The following is a 21229-nucleotide window of genomic DNA, read 5'->3' on the forward strand; positions in this document are numbered from 1 at the left end:
TAACTTTATTCACGCAAGCTTGAGAACAAAGATTTTTATTTACCTCATCAGAGGGCGACGCATCAGAACTAGCAGCAGTGGATGATGATACTTCATCATTTGTTGTGAATGCCATGCCAGGCATGTTGAGAGGATTCTGCAGCTCCTGGAATTGATCATCCCAATCCATACCAGTTTGGACCTCCGATTAAGAGACAAGGGCCTTTGAGTTTGTACTTGTATTGCCCTTGTGTGGATGATTCCCAACTCTTTGAGCTGAGCTGCTTGGCTTCTGCACTTCATGCCTCTTTCCAGCAACTTTGCTGTTTTCTTCCTCTATCACCTCGGTCACACGAATATCATTTGCTGGCTTTGAGGGATTCGTGCATTCTCTTGAAAAGTGACCCATCTCACCACAATTGTAGCATCGTAGCTTCGTGTTGTCAAACCCAATCCTTTTCCTGTCAGAGTCATTGAAGCTATCCTTCCCGTATGTCTTCATGAAGTTTGTGGCTCTTTGCACAGCCATTGCCATTTGGTACTTGATAACCAGCTTTTCCAGATCCTTTTGATTGATATCTCTCAAATCCCCAGCCTCAAACTGTGGTGGCAATAGATTTTCCTGCAATAATTCTTCATGACATGACAGAAAGGCATGAACTATTGAGACATTTGAATCATTCAACAATGGAAGAGCTTCACAGTAACTTGAAGGTTTGCTTGGTCGAGGTTTTGAAGATGTGGAAATCCCTTGAGCTTTTAATGCTTGGGCAACCGCACTGTCGACTGCCTTTTGAAATGAACTTGTACTTGAAGAGTCTGATTGATTGCTGGTTGAGATGAAAGCAGTTAGTTGTGAAGGCACACTTGGGGAGTACTTAGGAGTGGTCACAGGATACACATTCTGTTGAGTCTTGCTAATAAAAGCAGTTGGCATTGAGGAAGCAGTACTCACTCCAGCTTGATTCAGAGAACTTAGATGATTGTTCATTCTCATCTGCTCATCCATTTCAAATGACTTGATAGTAGAAATCAAATCACTGTTTGTCATGGCATTTAGATTTGTAGTTCTTTTGATTGTGATTGTGTTTGTACTCCAACTGTAGGGAAACGAATTCATCAACTTGTGATTGACCTCAGAGTTGGTTATGTTGACACTGGCAGCTCTGACTCTAACCATCAGCTTCTCAAATCTCTTTACCAAATCCAACACAGCTTCACCTTGTCGATGGTTGAATATATTGAACTCTTCCTTCAATAGGGCCTTCTTGTTTTCCCTAATTTCAGCATTGCCTTCAATCTTTTCAACAAGTGCTTCCCACAAACCCTTGGCACTTTTGTGTTCACGAAGAGTCTCAGTGATTTCATTTGAAAGATAGACAGTTAAAATGAGATATGCTTTCTTGTCTTGTGCTAATAAGTCTCTGTCTGCTTGATTATAGTTTTCGACAGTCTTAAGTTGTTCCCCAGCATCAGTGCGAGTCACAGGAATATGAGGACCTTGTTCAAAACATCTCATTAGGTCAGTTTCAGTCAATGAGATGTAGTTCATGAACCTCCATTTGAAGTCAGCAAAGTTGTCATCTAAGGTTATAAATTTAGGAGGCTTCTGAGGGGTTCCAACTTGGTTTTCCAACAACAAATAACCCTTTAACAACTCAGAATCAGTGCTCGTCATGGTCTTGGTAGTCTCAAACACTTTACAACCCTTAAACAGTTTAAAATTTGAAAACAGTTAACTTTTTCGCGTGAGACACTTTTTCAAGCGAAGCGGAAAAATGGTTCAAGCGAAGCGAAACGGTTAAGCAAGCGAGCGAAAAAGTGAACAGTAATGCGAAGCGAAAAAGTTCCAAGCAAAGCGAAAAAGTGAACAGTGATGCGAAGCGAAAAAGTCCCAAGCGAAGCGAAAAAATAAACAGTGATGCGAAGCGAAAAAATTCCAAGCGAAGCGAAAAAATAGGCAAGCGAAGCGAAAAAGTTTTAAGCTTCCAGAAGCAATCTTTCTCGGGATATGTTCCACCTAACTTGTCAGTGCAAGGTTAAAGGTTGGTACACTGATTTTGATGCCATGAGAAGCGAAAATCTTAACTTGTTAATTTTAACACTTTTCAACAACCCGTAACACCAAAAATTATCCTTTTTAAGCCTAAAACCTTTTAGATCTAGGACTTGAACACTTTAAACTTTCACTAAGAACACTTTCTAAGACATTTTTATGAAGTTTTTGGAGCTGAATCTTTTTGTGGTTTTCTTGTTTTTGTTGTTTTTGTGATTTTCTTGTCAAGGACACTTGTTTTCTTCTCCTCAAGATCAAAACCCAAGGTTGTGATCAAAACCTTCAACTAGTGAGCCGAAGCTCTAATACCAATTGTAGGTCCCGACGCGGGTGGATCTAATAATGATCTTGGATCAACCGAGCTTAGTGCTAGCGGAAATCACACTAAGCCACCTAAGCGGTTTCGGATCTTGAGATGTTATTTTCGGGTAGAAATGGAGAGAGTAAGAAAGAAAGTTTTGCAAAATGTTTTCTATTAATCAATAATGAACAAGCTCTTCACTTCTCATGGCATGCTTCCTATTTATAGGGAAGCATGCATGAGAAGTAAGTCACATCAAATGCCTAATGGGCTTTACAACATTATTTCTCTTGGGCCTATTACATATTAAATAACCAAAACGGGCCATTACATAGAAACCAATACAAAAGACTAATACGAACAAAATGGGACCTAACAGTTGATCTTTTGTTAACACCAGGTACCTTTTGTGTAACTAGATGTAATATTGTTGCAAAAAACTTTTGTCCTGCTTCATCATGTGAGGAAAAGTTCACTCCTACTAGAATACACACAAAAATTGGGTAGTTGCAAAAAAACACTTAGTAGAACACCTAAAAGTTTAGGGTACACTAATCACAAAATATAGTGTGCCCTTAAGCGAAGTTTTATTAAACAAAAAAGATAAAAAAAAAAAAAAAGAATTCGTCTAGTGTCCTCTATGACGGAATTGAAAATTCGACGAATCTTTTGGATATCAATTATGTCGGTGACGAGAAAGATGTGAAAATGATCGTCATTAAGTGGGGATGCATGACCCCGACAACCGATAATTTGTGAATTTGCTGATGGTGGTGGTGGTTGGATATTGAGCAAATGGGAGAAGGTTATGGATGATATATGGAAGTTAATTAATTAAAGAGACCCCATTGAAACAGATTTAGAATATGGAAGCAATGTATGAATGTGACTAGAGTGGGTCGTCGTGGGGTTGGATCTTAAAGAGGAGACGCAAGTGAAGTTAAAAAAGTTAAGAATGTACAAAAGTGCATGTTCTTGGGTGGTGCATAGATACAAAATCAAAGCAAGACAACAACATTACATCAAAAATATTACTAAATTACCCTTTTAAATAATTGAATATGGTCGTTGAAAATAGGTGTGATTGATAGGATTAAAAGTGAAAAAGAAGCATGTACTAATTTATAGGTTAACCAAACTACAATAATTGACAATTTGATCTAGGTTTTCATGATTCTAGAGAAATGTGGTTAGTTGAAATTAGAATAATGAAAATAAGAACAAAATTGGATTTTAATAGATTCACATTTTTACAGTTGGCCGACAATAATTTCATCTTAAAAAATAGTTGTCATCGGTCTCACCTTTAGTATGAAAAGTGGGACTAGCGATAGCTATTTTCTAAGATGAGATTGTTATCAGCTAACTATAAAAAAGTAGAACTATTAAAATCTAATTTGACTAAAATTAATAAATCAACTTACCAATTACCATATACCTTCATAAGTAGGGGTGCCTTCAATATGTAATAAAAATTAAGTAAAATTCATGACAACCACGAAACAAACTAGGTAGTGTTTGAAAGATATAATAGAAGCTCGAAAATAAGTGTAGTATTCGGTCGTATAATTGACTATGTAATCATTAACAAAAAATAAAGAAATATATTATGCCTTCCAATAAATTTCTAGCTCTTCATAGTAAACATCATAGCAAAATTCATATATTTATATATCAATTTGGTACCCTATATTCCATAGACAAAAAATAATAATTCCCACTTGTCTTATTATATATTATAGAAAAATGAAACAAATTGAAATCACCAAAAATCAAGTGAAAGGAAAACGTCAATCCGTGACTCACAAAACATATATGGATATACGGATATATATCAATTAGTTAATTAATAGGCAGTCTATATCATAGTTGCCAAATTAATAGGTCATGTGCCTAGCTACACAACATGATATTCATATACATATATCCTTGTTTTTGGCCAACGCATACTCTCGTGATCTCAACTCATTTTTCATATTATTATTATTGTGGTCCTCAAAAAACACCCATGATTTGAGTTACACACACCTCTTTCCCACTTCCACAATCTCCATGGCAGCAGAACTCTGTGATTTGCAGGTCCATATTAATGGCCAACATACATTCTATATCCACGAGGTACCACTTCCCATTGCTTCTTCTTGTTCTTCTTGTTATTCTTTCATTTTACCAGGTCAGCTATATACATACCGTTTGACATCTAATCCCACAATGTTTTAGATGACTGTTTTAACTAATAAGTTTTTATTTCGAAGTTTGATCTTTTTGGTCAGAATGGTCGTCTGAGTGTTTTATGGATGGCCGTTTGACAGTGTGAGATCAGATGAGGGTGGTGTAGCTGTAGCTTGACCAGTTTTAGTTTACCAGGTCAGCTATATACATACCGTCTAGCATCTAATCCCACACTGCTTCAACCGACTGTTTTGACTAATAATTTTAAATTTAAATTTTCTTTTGGTTAAAACGGCCGTCTGAGTGTTTTCTGGACGGCTGCTTGACAGTGTGAAATCAGATGGGAGTGGTGTAGCTATAGCAGGATGCAGTGTTTCTTGAAATTAAACTAATTATGGTTTTTGCAGAAAACAATATCAAGATACTCAGGGAAGTTAAGGAAGCTGATCAAGAAAGAAAAGAAACGAACCCAGATCAGGAAAACCGGAATCGAGATCAACGATTTCCCGGGTGGGTCAGATGGGTTTGAATTACTTTCAAGATTCTACTACAACAATGGTGAACTAGATATTACACTCACAAACGTCTCTCTTCTTCATTGTTGTGCTCTTTATCTAGCCATGAACGACAGCCTCCTACCCAAAACAACCGATCTTTTCAACCGGATATCCGACTGGTCCTTCACGGACGTCCGTGACTGTCTCAAAAATTGCACACCATTCATTCAATATGCAGACTCTTTCGGTCTCATCGAAAAACTTATATCCAATCTTATTATCAAAATAACCCAAAATTCGGATTCGGCCGCTTTATTTCATTCGTCGTCGTCCTCGTCATCTCCCGACAGTACGGTAAAGTCCGGGACGTTGTTAAGATTGTCATCATGTTCATCATCCAAAGGCTTATGGTGGTATGATGATATGACAACTTTGTCCCCTTTTATTATAGAAAGGTTTGTAAAAGCCTTAGGTGGCTATGGGAATGATAACAATAGTTTAACCCTCACAAGGTTCCTCTTGCATTACCTAAAAACCGCGTCTCAGTCGAAAACACAAGCGTTTTCGAAGAGCGAGTATGGTGGTCTTGCGGATACCGCGGTTTACGGGGTGGTATTAATGGGAAAGAGTGCATTTTCTTGTAGAGGGTTGTTTTGGGTGTTAAGGATTGTGTCAAGTTTTGGGTTGAGTAGAGAATGTAGAGGTGGGTTGGAGAGGTTGATTGGTGGGATGCTTGATCAAGCAAAAGTGGATGATTTGCTAGTGTGTAATAATGGGTCAAGTGGTGTGTATGATGTGAACCTTGTTTTGAGGTTGATAAGAGAGAGTAATAAAGTTGAGGGGGTGTGTTTGGAAAGAATGAAGAAGGTTGGGGGGTTGGTTGATAAATATTTGGGGGAGATTGCACCAGACCAAAGCTTGAAGATATCAAAGTTTTTAGGGGTTGCTGAGAGTTTGCCAGATTGTGCAAGAGATTGCTTTGATGGGGTCTATAAAGCCATTGATATATATCTTGAGGTAAATGTTAATTACTTTTAAAAACTTTAAAATGATAGAAATACGGTTCTATCTAATAAGCAATAACCGAAGGGTTTCTAGCCTAGTGGTAGCAAATTCTGAATATATTTATGTTACTCTCTAAGTTAGCAATAAGCATCATAAAATGTTTTCATCTGATTTAGTATTAAAATGTTGTGGTCTATAAAATAACATTAGTTTATGGCAACCCTACTTATATAGCCATGTTTGAAAAAATGGGAAAATAAAGATTTTAAAACTCGAGGGAAAACCATGGACCGAATATAAGGAGCATAGAGACAAAACATAAAATACAAGAGATGTGATAAAATACATAGTTATTTCCCTTTTTATACTTAGTTCTATTGTCTTTTACTTTTTAACCGACTCTAGATGTTTGATAAATAATCCACTAGATTACATGTCATATATGCATGGAGGGACCCGGTTAATATATGACTAGGAGTAGGCACTAATCGGACAGCAGATATAGATTAGCGATGAATTGAAATGAAATATTTTTGTGTACAAATTATTCGATTTTGACCGATTTTAACCAAATAGCTATTAGTAACTAGTCGGTAGGGTATCGACTGGTATAATAGTTTAAACAATATTATCTGGTTCACACAATTATTAATAGATATGTGATTTTTAATATTTTATATTCATAAAAAAATATAAGTATATATAAATGCTTGAAATTTAATAATCTACCGTCTAGAAATATACTGACTCTAAACATTTTTTTTCCAATATAAAATTAATAAATAATTCTTGTTTTTTTTTCATCTATCATTTTATTCTGTAGGGGTGGCCTTATGCCATTATTGCCATTTTTGCCTTTTCTTGTTCATACAATCTGTACAAAAATACTAAAAGACTGTGGGCTCAAGAGTAATTAGGGATTATATTAATTCAGTGTAAACTTTTAATTTAATTAATTTATGTACTAATTAAAGATGTTTCGAGGGATATAAAGGTAATTAGCCAGCCATGAACAAACAGTCCGTCACGGACGGCTGAAGGCCCGACACCTCGAGCTACTTGTGTAGTGGCTGACCAAGTGTTTGGAATGTACTTTCAACTGGTATTATTTTATATTTATTTTAATAAATAATCTTATATTTCACTTTCAATTATGTTTTTTTTTTCATCAATATAGTTAATATATTAGTATTTGTGGTGAATATTAAATACTTATTTTCAAAACAAAATGTTACATATTAACAAAATTTCTTAATTACATGAATAAACCGTGTTTTTAATACCTAAGTCATTATCTTTAAATATGGTGTTGTAAATTTAGGGGTGTAAATGAGCCAAGCTGTTCGCAAGCTATTCGAGATCGGCTCGCAAAAAGCTCAAATCGAGTTTAAACGAGCCTGAGCTTCTCTTATCAAGCTCTAGCCATCTAGTGAGCCTTAACGAGCCTATTACTTATTATATTTAATTGATAACTATTATATATAAAATCATGATAAAATTAACTAAATAATATATATTATGTTAATTAAAATTTTAATAATGTATTGTAAAAAAATTAATTAATTAATTAATAAAAAACGAGTCAAACCCAAGCCAAGCTCAATCTTGAAAACTAATCACGAGCTGAGCCCGAGCTCTCTATGATTTAAACAGGCTGAACTTGAGCCTGGTTGAGCTTAGGCTCGGATCGGCTCACTTACACCCGTAGTTGCAATTGCGCGTGATAAAACACATGACTTTTAAGTGGTTTCCGTCTTTGTTTTTATTTTGCCGTATTTTGCATGTTAAAATCAAATGTATTAATAATACTTATCTTTTATAACTGTCATATTAAATAGAAGTGTATATATAACTACTTTAACATTTTGCATTAAAACATAGTTATTTGAGAATAATAAGAAGAAATAAATGACGGGAACGTGAATTGTGGGAAAGGAATCAAAAAGGGATGAGTAACTGGGTGTTTCGGTGACAGTTTGTCTCTGTCAATTAGTAAATGGCCGAAGAATCCAGTGGACAGCCACATGAATACAGGATCTCTCCACACACTACTTTTTAACCCGACATTGATTTCTAGTTTGTACCACACCACGTACACTCTATTTAATTTATAAAAAACTAAACATTATTTTTTATCTCATTAAATTTATACCATATGAGTATATTCCTAAGGAGCTTGGCTTGATTCATTCTAAAAGTCGTTTTTAAGCTTCGTGTCTAAAGCTCGAGTTTAAAGTGTTGGTTGTTTTTCATGTACTGGTTCAACTCGACTCTACTCGTTTATTATTTACCACATACTTAATTATTTTAATTATACATGTATATACCTATTATAATAATTATACTTATAAATTTAATTTAAATATATAACAAAATACGTATTTTGAGTTAGATTTTGAAAAATGAATTTTAATATCGAAACTGTGACACACATTGCCGATAATAATTCATACCGTCAATTTGACTACTGGCGGTCCTAGCTTTCATTTCTATTGCCAGTGACAATCCCAATAGCATAATCGTCATTGATTTACATTTGGTTTTGACTCAATTCCGCTTATAGCATTGACAGCTACGAATGAAACGAGCAAACTACAAGCGGGAAATCAGGTGGAAACAAAATGTAAATCGATTGTAAATTCTGATTATTATGCCAATAGGATCACCCTTAGCAACGAAAGAAAGTTAGGACTGTCAGTGGTTAAATTTATTTTGTAGATTATTTTTTATTAATAGTCATAGTTTGGATTATTAAAATCTAAATTTTCATTTTATAATGATTTCATGTATAATTTTTCATTTAAATGAGACTTGCTTAGTTTTGCCAGCCAAGTCAAGTTGTATATGTAAAGCTCCAACTTAGCTATATTCGAGCGTTTAGCGTATTATTATCGGTTTCTAACAGTAAGTTGCTTAAATCTGCAGTCACACCCATGCCTATCATTGGAAGAAAGATCAAGGCTATGTCGGTGTTTAAATTATGAGAAGCTAAGCTTAGAAGCATGCAAAGACTTAGCCAAAAACCCGAGAATCCCACCAAGAATTGCGGTCCAAGCACTTGTTTCACAACATTCCAACATCCCAACGGTTTATACAAACGATAGTCATCAAGATTACTCGTACATAAACGAACATGAACACCAAACTCCATTGACCAAAAGCAGCAGAGAACTCATGGTTCTCTACAACAAAAATGGCGCACATGATCATGTTCACTATGATTCACCGGATCAAAACTCTAGAAACAGCTCAAGATATGATCAAGATAAGGATCTACTTGATGATGGTGTGGTGAAACTGAACTTGCAAAGAATGCAATGGAGGGTGGTGGAGTTGGAGAAGGTTTGTAGGGAGATGAAGGGTCAGATGTCGAGAATGGTTAAGGGCGATCGAGTCATGCTCTCAGGTTCATCTCATGGTAGACCATTGCCAAGATTGTGTTGACCCTTTTGAAGCTTTCTGGTTTAAATATGGGTTTTCTTTTTGTATTATTTTTGTTGGTGTTCAAGCATATAAAAATATGTTATGAGTGTGATTTTTATGTATATTGATTGCTTGAAGCCCGGGTTTGATCAAAATGTTTTCCATTTGGTGTCGTCGGTTTGATTTCTTGTATATATGCAAGTAAACGGATAATAAATCTTTCCTTCGGGTTTTCTTAAGTGATTTGGAATTGTGTGTCAACATGTGAATGATAAGGATTTTAACTGCTTCAAGCATGGGCTTTAAGTAACGTTTGTTACCAAAAGGTTTGTAGAATAGTTGTATCAAAATGTGTAATAAATTAGGTGTTCCTCCCCAAGTGGTTTAGGGCTAGTTTGTGATGAACATCGGTAAAGATTTAAATGGTGCATGAGTTAGTTGCTTTAAAGAAAAATAAGAGAGTAGTTAACACCAATGTTAGATACCATTGTTCATAGAAATTTTGAAGACCGATGGACTGTCTAGTTTCATGCATGTATGGGGTTTTGGGAAAAAGGAGGGGTGACAATTTCCTACAAAACACGTATATAATCATGTTTTGAGTTATATTTACAACCACTTAACATGTTTACAACTTGATTACTACCCGTCAACCCGTTTGACACATTTAAATAAACAGGTCGTGTCAAATTTACACAATTTTAAGTGTGCCCAAACTAAAGTTGATGTTTTTGACACAAATAGTTAAATATATGAGTCGTGTTCAGGTTGAACATTTTAACCGCAAACCCAAAATGATTCTCGCCCAATGAACAAGTCTGTTATGTATTACTTGAACAAACTTTTAGATATGTTGAAGAACAAGAAATGATGACCTGTGGTCCACCAATTAGTGTCCTATGTACCAAAAGTCATATGCCCCATGTACAGATCTCCAATATTGTGAGTTGTCATTTATCACTTAGTTAGTAAGGACCATTCAAATTTAGGGAGTGTTTGGATAATCATATATGGTTTGGTTAAGTTGTCCGTATTAATTTATGATTGTTTGCTTATACTACTAACAACAAAACCTGTTATCAATTTGCAATTTGTTTGATCACAATATGTCTACCAAGTGTTTATTAAAATATCTGAATGAACCGATGAACGCTTTGCTTATCCTCTTGCTATAGAATGTGGATCACAGAATGTGGGCATGTGAATGGAGAATATCATTTAGGTGCATCTGGGACATGTTGGGTTTGTTTACATAGTTCTTCTTTTTCTTAAACATCAACTTTTGTTCTTTGCACCGATCAGCCGGTGTCCCGATGATTGAGTGCACCGATCATGCAAAACTACTATCCTTATGATTGAGTGCACCGATCAGCCGGTGTCCCGATGATTGAGTGCACCGATCAGCCGGTGTCCCGATGATTGAGTGCTATGTGCCTTATGTCCAAGGCTTGATGCAAAACTACTATCGAGCCGGGGGTCTCACCGGAAGCAGCCTCTCTATCCTTATGGGGTAGAGGTAAGGCTGTCTACATCTTACCCTCCTCAGACCCTACCATAGCTTTGCTATTGGTGGGATATACTGAGTACGATGATGATATGATGATCAACTTTTGTTCTTTTGTCACTTCTTTTTGCAATTTTCTGGTATTGAATTGACTCGTCGCTTTTTCTGCAGTACAAGTTTATGATTGTGGGAATGCATGTGCAATCATATCTTCTTCGAACTTCATTTGATACTTTTTTCTTGTGTACAATGATTTTGGTTCTAGTTTGCATGCAAGTGTTATTTTATATTTTTAGGATTGGTTGAAAAATATCTACAAAGCCGTATTGACGAAAAGATAGTGATGATCACTTATGCATTGGTCTTTTATGATTCATTGAGGATAGAAATGTTGATAAAATAATCAAAAATATAAGCATATGTGTAATGAAAGAAAACAGAAGTTACCAAAGAAAATGGAAGAGCATACATATTATACCAAGATTTTTACTAACACTACATTAAATACAGGCAAATAACACATAGAACTATGAAAATCATTATACTCTTGTTGGCCAATTGTTTTCTCCCGTAATTGTGTGTTATGGCATAGGTTATGGCTTTAAAGGTGTTTTAAGGAAGTATTGATTTATGATAGCACCTATGTTTTTGTTGCTTTTAAGAATTACACTCTTGATTCAATCCAAAATTTTAGTAAGGAACATTTGCTAATCCAGACTTTTATACGCAAATATTTAGATGTGCCATTTTCAACCTAAGGTTTAAGTTCACGAGAGAAATGAGATTACTGTGAGAAATGTGAGAAATAAATATGGGTCACTAGTTTTATTTTAGGTTTTAAATGTTTAAAAATAAATGAAAAAAATATAAATGCATTCTCTCTCTTCAATTAATACAACTAATATAACCATAATAAATTACTCTCTAATTATGGATATATATATTCTATACGTGTGTAGGTAATATGTTTTTCGTGTGTAGGTAATATGTTTTCTTATTCTTAAAACAAGTGTATGTTATATGTTTTTGTTTAGATTGTATATTTTTTATTGACATTTAATGCTAACATATGAAAGATAGTTTTTTTTTATACTATTCATCACAATGTATCTATGTGTTGATTGATATTGATATTTTGAGTTGGAAGAAATTGGTTTAGGATAGAAAAAAAATTTAATGTATGAATAAATTGTAATTGTGTAGGATAAAATTTTCGAGTGTAGATTATATGTTTTTCATGTGTAGGTTATACGTTTTCATGTGTGTGTGTAGTTTATTGATGCTGAATTTTGTGTGTAGGTTATATGTTTTCTTATTATTAGAATAAGTGTAGGTTATATGTATTTGTGTAGGTTGTGTACTTTTTTGTTGATATTTAATGCAAACACGTGTAAGATAGTTTTTTGTACTATTCATCACAATGTAACTGCGTGTTGATGAATATTAATATATTGAGTTGGAAGAAATTGGTTTTGGATATAAAGAAATTTTAATGTATGAATAAATTGTACTTGGGTAGAATAAAAATTCAAGAGAGAAAAAATAAGTTATAAAAATAAATAAATTCTTATTATTTTTCAATTATAATAATTTGATTAATTGTATTAATTGAATAGATAACTATTATATTTATTGGTTATATTAATTAAAGAGAGAGTATGCGTTAATATTTTCCTCATTTATCTTTAAGCATTTAAAACATAAAATAAAACTAGTGGCTCATATTCACTTCTCACATTTCTCATAGTAATTTCATTTCTCTCCTGAACCATCACTTCAACCTAATACCTAAAATGGGCCCTTATATGTTTATAGAAACATGATCAAATACATTTTATTCTTAACATGAAAACAATTAGAACTAATTTGCTGTTATTATTAGGTTTATTTTTATAAATGTTTGTTGTTATTTTTTGTTCGTATTTGCTAATTTTCGATTATGAGATGTTATAAGTATTTGCTTATTTATATTTTGTTGTTATTATTAGATTTTTTCTTTTGCTGATATAAGTATTTGTTGTTATTATTTTGTTGTTTATTTTGATTCTTTTGTTGTAATTTTTAGGTTTTTTTCTTTGTTATTATAAATAATTGTTTATGTAGATTGGTATTGTAGTTGGTATTGTTTCTTACGTTCTCATTTTTTTATAAATTAGTATTATTTCCTACGTTCTCATGTTAAGATGACGTTAACTGTTATATTAACAAACAAAGTTAAACGATAAATAAAATAAAGTTAACAAAATTTCGATTCCCATTGTAAGCCATACCCAAACTGAAATACCCAATTACTCCTTAGTTAGTCCAATAATATTTTTGTTTGTTTATAATGGGCTATTTGTGTAATGGACTATTAAATGTGTAATTGTGTATTTATTGGACTATGATAAAGGATATAATACAATAATTCTTTATCGAGTAAATAGCTCTACGAACGAATGGATTGGATCAAGTTGGAAAATGGAAAGATTTGTACAAGTTATACGTTTCGTCACCACTTTGTGGAAAAGCCTTAGGTATGTATATGTTAGATACCTGTGACTCGATTGCTGAAATAGTATCTCTCTCCCAAAAAACATGTTTTTTTTACCGACGCACAAAGAAAATATTTTGTTGCGAATGAACAAGATATTGAGGAATTGTCCATACGTAAAATCATAATTATTGATACGGGTCTTTTCCACATAAAAGGGGAATCTTTTGTTACAATAGAAGCAGAAGTGATGTGGATTATTCAAGAATCGAAGTTTATTTCCTTTATAAAAAGAAGATCTCAATGAACTTCTATGAAATGATTTCACGGGATTCAGCCAATTGTATTGATCGTGGAATATCATTGAGAAATAGGAATCCGTGTTATCAAAGAATTTCCTGCGATTCTTTCTAGTATGGAATGAGTCAATCATCCACTTTGGTATCTTATTGAACAAAAATGGTGATATTGTAATAATCCTTTATCGTACATTACGTACGCGAGATTTTTGAACATCGATTTCAATTTCACACGGTGGCATAATTGTAAATAACTTAAATTTACACTCATCTGTTCGTCCTCTTCGTCAATCTGTCTCCACCACCCCTCACCGACACCATCACACCTCCTTCACCTTCGCTTGCCAGCGACATCAACCCTCCTCGACACCATCATCACCGTCGACAACGTTCAAAATTGATTATATCAAAACGTTTTATTATAGTGAATTAGTGATTAATAACAATAAACTATAGGTGGATCAGTGGGATATCTGCAAAACCCAAAACTTGTAGTCTTGATTAATACGATTTATCTAAATGTGATATCAAAACGTTTTGATATCACAACTGATTAATAAGTTTTATCAATTGATTATATTACAATTGACCCTACAATTGATTAATACGTTTATATCAAAACGTTTTATTAAAACATTTTATCGAAATTGATTATATCAAAACGTTTTATAAAAACGTTTTATCAAAAGTGATTAATACGTTTTGTTTTAGTACGTTCTGTTTTATTTGCAGGTAACGATATAAAACAAAATGTTCGATAAAAAAAACAGAAACGTATTAAAACAAAACGTATTAAACTAATTGAGTTAATACGTTTTGTTCTAAAATGTATTTATTTGTTTGAAATAAATAAATTAAGTTAATACGTTTCAAAACGTTTCAAACTAACAAATACTTTTTATTAAAACGTATTAAACTAATTGAGTATTCATCAATTGTTATTTGCTCTGCTCATCAATTATTAAAACGTATAAACCATACCAGTGATCGGCACAATTATTAAAACGTATTAAATCAATAGTATTATATCATATTTATTTGCTCATCAATTGTTAAACCAATAGTATTATATCATATTTATTTGCTCATCAATTGTTTTAATACGTTTTGTTCTAAAACGTTCTGTTTTATTTGCAGGTAACGAACATTTTTAGGGTTAGATAATTAACTCAATTAGTTTGATATCGATCTGCAAATTAGTTTAATACGAGCGACGGTTGAATTATATTGATATGGATGGATGCTCGATGAATCAATTGATGAATTAGATCATAGAATTAAGTTTAAGTTATTTACAATTATGCCACCGCGTGCAATTGAAATCGACGTTCAAAAAGCTCGCGTACCTAATGTGCGATAACCGATTATTGTGCGTTAACCTTCCCCATTGGACTATTGGGTTATATATATATATAAACATGATCAAATACATTTTATTCTTAACATGAAAACAGTGAGAACCAATTTGCTGTTATTATTAGGTTTATTTTTATAAGTGTTTGCTGCTATTTTTGTTCAAATTTGCTAATTTTTGATTAAGAGACGTTATAAGTATTTGCTTATTTATATTTTGTTGTTATTATTAGATTTTTTTTCTTTTGCTGATATAAGTATTTGTTGGTATTTGTTGTTATTATTTTGTTCTTGATTTTGATTCTTTTGTTGTAATTTTTAGGTTTTTTTCTTTATTATTATAAATAATTGTTTCTGTAAATTGGTATTGTAGTCAGTATTGTTTCTTAAGTTCTCATTTTTTTATAAATTGGTATTATTTCCTACGTTCTTATGTTAAGACTAAAATGCACATGAATTTTCCCCTATATATATATATATATATATATATATATATATATATATATATAGGGTAAGGTTTAAATGAAAACCCGTGAAAACCCTATGTAACATTGTTTTTTTTTGTTACATGTAATATATGTTGTAACATTTAATACAAAACAACGAAACATCAAAAAAAATTTTTGCTATTTTTTAACCTTTTTTTACTAATTTTTATATTTGTTTTCAGGAAAGAGAAAAAGTTATATTTATATTTACATTTTTTATTCACTTTAATTATGGACCACAAGATTTAAACATTAATTAAAAACATGTTGTTGAGAATGGGTTTCTAGAGTTTTCACAAGTCAAGTGGGTTTTCATTTTAACCTTACATATATAGGGTAAGGTTAAAATAAAAACCCACTTGAGTTGTGAAAACCTGCGGAAACCCTATGTAACATCGTTTTTTTTTTGTTACATGTAATATATGTTGTAACATTTAATACAAAACATCGAAACATCAAAAAAAATGTTTTGCTATTTTTTAACATTTTTTACTAATTTTTATATATGTTTTCAGAAGAGAGAAAAAGTTATATTTATATTTACATCTTTTATTCACTTTAATTGTGGATCACAAAATTTAAACATTAATTAAAAACATGTGGTTGAGAATGAGTTTCTAGAGTTTTCACAACGTAAGTGGGTTTTCATTTTATACTTAGCCTATATACACACACACACACACACACACACACATTAGCATGCTATCGTTGGATTTTTTTTTTTTTTTTTGGAAAAAAGATAGTGAGTTTAAAAAATATTTATGGCTTTAATTTTTTGTTATTGTTTTAAATTCTTTATATGACTTATAACAGCATCTAAAAGATTTAGGGTACACTAATCATGGAATATAGTGTGCTCTTCAAGCAAGACGAGCAACATGCATGTAATCCAAAACATAAAACAAAATACTCTCAAGCATGTGGGAATTTCACGTGTGTACTGCGTATCCTTTATGTAAAAATTGAAAAACTGTAATTAGTGGTATGGGCGATGCGAAAGATATGAAATGTTTGTCATTAGGTAGCGGTGCATGATTCCGGACAAGTGATAACATGAGCATTTGTTGATGATTGTACGATAATGAGAGAACACGACAAGGTTATGAATGATAGATGGATGTTGATAAAATAGAGCCGACCCCATTGATTTTAGACTATAGAAGCTATATATGCATGTTCTTGGGTGGTGCATAGAAACAAAACTAGGGCAGAACAACAAAATTATACGTCCGAAAGGATTACGAAAATACCCTTTTATATAATTGAATAGGAATATATGATCAATTGATTGTTCATAATACGTGTGATTGAAAGGACCAAAAGTGAAAAGAAGTCATATCCTACTAATTTATAGGTAACCAAACTTTAATAATAGACAAATTTGGTTTAGATTTTCATGATTTTAGGGAAGGGTAGATCATTGAAATGACCACAAGTAAAAATTAATAAACTTACACATTCGAAACTAAGTGACTATGCAACAATACAAAACGAACTTTAGGTAAATAATTGTGAAAATCAAACAATTCACTTGTATGTGGTGCTTAATATATAATGAGAGTTTGTAATGTAGTGAGGTAACCGATTACACAACTCTCTTATGTATCACAGTAAAAACTAAAGGTACAACTAAATTACACGACTTTCGTGATTATTGAAGGGCCCATAAGTGTTCTGAAGGGTGTCAACTAGACCCATTAAATATTTTTATGTTCAATATATTAAATTGAAATGCGAGTGACACCTTAAGTTTTTTCTGGCAGTGATACTCATGAAAGTCAGTGGTTTCAAGAACCGTCTCGAATTTTGTGCCCAAAACGGATAATAAAATCGGATTCCTTTTCATAAAATAAAGAGTTAATTGCAATTATTGTCCCTGTAGTGGAACAAAACGCAGGTTGCACCCCGTGATGCCATTTTCGCAGATATGGGCCTTGTGGTGGGAGTTTTATTTTTTACAATTGACTTTTCCGTTAGTTTGATTGCTCGTTTGACCGTTAAAAAAGAGAAAAATCGTCTTTTAACGAACAACAATAATAATAATAATAATACGTCATTCATTAATCCCACTTGTAACCTTTTGGTTTTTCCGTATTCGAATTCGTATTTGTTTATCCGATTCGGGAATGCATTCGGATCTTTCTTATTAATAAATTATGCAATTATTAGTAACTTAATTGTGTTTATCTTATTTTATGATTCCTTAACTTTCATTTGTGCTAAATAGCCCTTAGAAACTTTTAAAATCGCTTAAAATGGCTTAAAATGCATCTTTGGAACCACAGGGACTAAAACTGCCAAAAATGGAAACCTGGTGGAAACCACTCCTTCGCGCGGTTAATCCTTCGTGCGGCGCGAAGAACCCCCAGGTCAGCCAAATTTGGGTTCGATTTCCGTTTAATGCTAAATCTTTCCCTAATCGAATTTAAATCGCGAAAATTGGGCAAAAATTTATTGAATCTGCTAGGCAATGATGTCTAGGTTCATCCTTTGTATTTTGATCAATATATCTAAGATTTTAAGGCTCGATTTCGTCTTTAACGCGATATTCATTTACCAAAACCGACTTGTTTCTTGTCAGACAAATTGATATAATGACTATATAAACGTATCATAACTCCAAACCCTAGAGTTTACTGAAACCTTGCATTCCCAGACGTCACCTACCTTAAACTGATGATTTCTTTCTCGTTTTTGCTTAATTACTCGAAGACTTAAGGCTGCAGTTTGACTTTGACTTTTTTCTGATCTTTGACCTCAATTTCTCGTCAACTCAAGCATTATCCGGGTAAGTTGTTAGCTGGTCAATTGTTTAATAACACTCACTTTTCAATAACCCTCAATCAATTTCTGAGATTGAGGGGTATTGACGGGTCAATTTGAGTCAAACCTGCTTAAGGGCAAAATAGTCAATAACTTTTACTAATCGATTTCACATGCTTCTAATCGAAACCGACTTTTGATCCAGAAGAATTTTATTTTTGTTTCGAGATTCTAAGGCTACTGACCAAAACCTGACTTCCGACTTGTTGTTCGGATTATGGTCAGTACCAGCTCGCTTAAATGTTTAATTTCTCATAATCGGACTTCTAGACATCCATTTGGAATGATTCCAACGGAAATGTTTCGGTTTTATTCATAGTTATTTGTCTCAAAGTTTCAGGTCTATTTGATTTACCTCACACGACGCGTTAGAGGACGATTCGTTTGTTTATTCATCGTTTATTCTTATTCTTATTCACTCGCTTAAGCAATAAGGTGAGATTTATCATTCCCTTCTATTTACTGATTTTATCAAAGTTTTAGGGACATATGCATACTTGTACTAATATTAACTTTTACCTTTATATTACGTACCTATACAAAACGAGCAAACGAATGATTGTGTGTATTCGATCAACTGTTATTTGTTACTTGCTTAAATGCTTATAATTCTATCATATTCGGAGAGGTCCATCATATTCATTATAATATGATCATACGACTGTCAAAGTAGCCATAGCCCGTGTTCGTGAGGCATGGTCAATAGACACATTAACTGTTTACGGTTTGATTGTTTAATTACCGCATTTATTTCGTTTTGCTTATTTTTATATATATTATTGTATCATGAAAACTGGTGATATTCTTACTCAACCTAGTGTTGACAAATTCTCTTTATTTTCTATGCATATGCATGTATCAGTTGACTTGAATCTTAAGTTGAAGAACTCATAGAAGGACCTTAGGGAATAAATGAAGACTATTTATATTTTTAATTGTTTGGATTGTTTTTGACATGTTTGAATGTTTGTGCACTTAAATTTGAAAGAATTAATTTAATAGATATTGTCATATATGATAGTACCTTTGAGCTGTGAACAATCAGTTCGCGCCCCGGCATTTCCGCCATAGGTTGGGGCGTGACACCACCCCACCACCTGAAAGGGACTATCCGTTGACAACCTCCACCACCACCTGATATTTTAGTCGGAAAACTCCACCACCACTCACCCTCTTCTGTCGTCCTATACTACCACCTTATGGCTTGGTTGAAGGTTTGGTGGGTGAAGCTGAATTAGATGGGTTTCAGAGGATAAAGTGTGCTTTAGATTGGTTCCTCCACTGCCGACACCACTTCGGTCAACCGCCACCACCCACATGAAAACACACTGCCGCTGCCACCATGCCGCTCCACTTCTCCGACCGAAATCTCATCAAACTCCAATTAATTTCCAAATCGTAAAATTAAAAACCCTAGAAAATTAAAATGGGAACAAATGTAACATCCGTATTACGAGATTACTAAATAAAAGAAAATTATTGTTTCGTGTGTGTCGCTCGTTTAATTGTGTGCGTGTTTATATTTGGATAAGGATTGAGATTGGTGAAGGAAGTGGGTGGTGGGGTCCATAGCCCTCTGTATAAGGCCATCATCCCCATCCCTTCACCATTTCTTCCCACAACACACACACACTTCCTAGAACACACACACTCTCTCTCAAGACCCGAATCCGAATCCGGGCTAAAGTAAGGAAGATCTTGGCGATCAAGTGCCTTCAAACAACAAGAATCACGTCCAGATCCTCGAGCTGTCCAGATCTGAACCAAACCCGAAGCCAAAGGTGAGTTTTAGCCAACAAGTTTAAGTTTTGTGGTTGAGTTCGACATGCAAATCGATATCTTAGTAGATCGGGTTGAAAGATGTAAGAAAAACATAAACTTGGTGAGTCATAGCCTCACGGGTATGATATAGGACAAAAAGGTGATGTTCGGACCTCATAAAACACGGGTATACAAGTTGGTACGACCCAAAACCCATAAAAAGGGTAAAATCGGGTCCTAAGGAGGAAACAAGGAGAAAAATGGCTTTAAAATGGTAAAAACGAAGAAAGGCAGGTATTTCGCTTCGCTCAGCCGTGAGAAGCGAAACAGGTACTTCGCTTCGCTCAGCCGTGAGAAGCGAAACAGGTATTTCGCTTCGCTCAGCCGTGAGAAGCGAAACCGCTCAGCCATGAAAAGCGAAACAGGTACTTCGCTTCGCTCAACCATGAGAAGCGAAACAGGTAGTTCGCTTCGCTCAACCGTGAGAAGCGAAACAGGTACTTCGCTTCGCTCAGCCATGAGAAGCGAAACAGGTATTTCGCTTCGCTCAGCCGTGAGAAGCAAAAAGTTATGCGAAGCGAAATTCTATGCGAAATTCCTTCCAGGCGAAATTGTTTAAGTTGTGACCCGATTCATTTTCTGATGCGTTTTTGCTAAAGTACCTATTAACGAAAATAAAATTTTTTCGAGCTGACCTGGCAGCTTAACCCCAGCCAGGGGCTCTGCCCCTTGGACCCTGCTAGGGGCTACCACCCCTAGACCCCGCTACCAGGGGCGCTGCCCCCGGACCCCGTTAGTTGAGGGTTTCATTAACTTAGATGTAAGAAGTAGTAGTAATGGTTAATTGACGCGCGTAATGTATTGTACAGTTAGCCATGCACAGCTAAGGAAGGGCATTATCATTGACGGTGAGAGAAATCGTCTCCAGGTGAGTTCTAGCCCCATTTCTCTTTGAGATGGTTTCGGGGCTGTGTGCATACTTGTAAGAATAGTAATATATATATACTTATGCGCTTAACGTGAATGATTAATGCAAGAATAAAGGAAAGATATATATATATATCTATGTGATTAACATAACTGATTAATGTAAGA

The 21229-nt window shown here is 33.9% G+C and overlaps 1 protein-coding gene across 1 annotated transcript; it reads left to right on the forward strand.

The window, feature by feature from the left end:
- Nucleotides 1-4276: 4276 nt before the first annotated feature.
- On the forward strand, nucleotides 4277-9676 carry LOC143632127 (BTB/POZ domain-containing protein At1g50280-like). The gene is made up of 3 exons (XM_077100707.1): nucleotides 4277-4454; nucleotides 4916-6022; nucleotides 8936-9676. Exons 1-3 carry the CDS (start codon nucleotides 4389-4391, stop codon nucleotides 9452-9454), a joined length of 1692 nt encoding a protein of 563 aa, XP_076956822.1. The 5' UTR covers nucleotides 4277-4388; the 3' UTR covers nucleotides 9455-9676.
- Nucleotides 9677-21229: the final 11553 nt, after the last annotated feature.

The sequence above is a fragment of the Bidens hawaiensis genome, unplaced genomic scaffold (assembly GCF_021521415.1).
Source record: "Bidens hawaiensis isolate Kalapana, Puna unplaced genomic scaffold, B.hawaiensis_p1.1 tig00006365_1, whole genome shotgun sequence".
Taxonomy (NCBI): Eukaryota; Viridiplantae; Streptophyta; class Magnoliopsida; order Asterales; family Asteraceae; genus Bidens; species Bidens hawaiensis.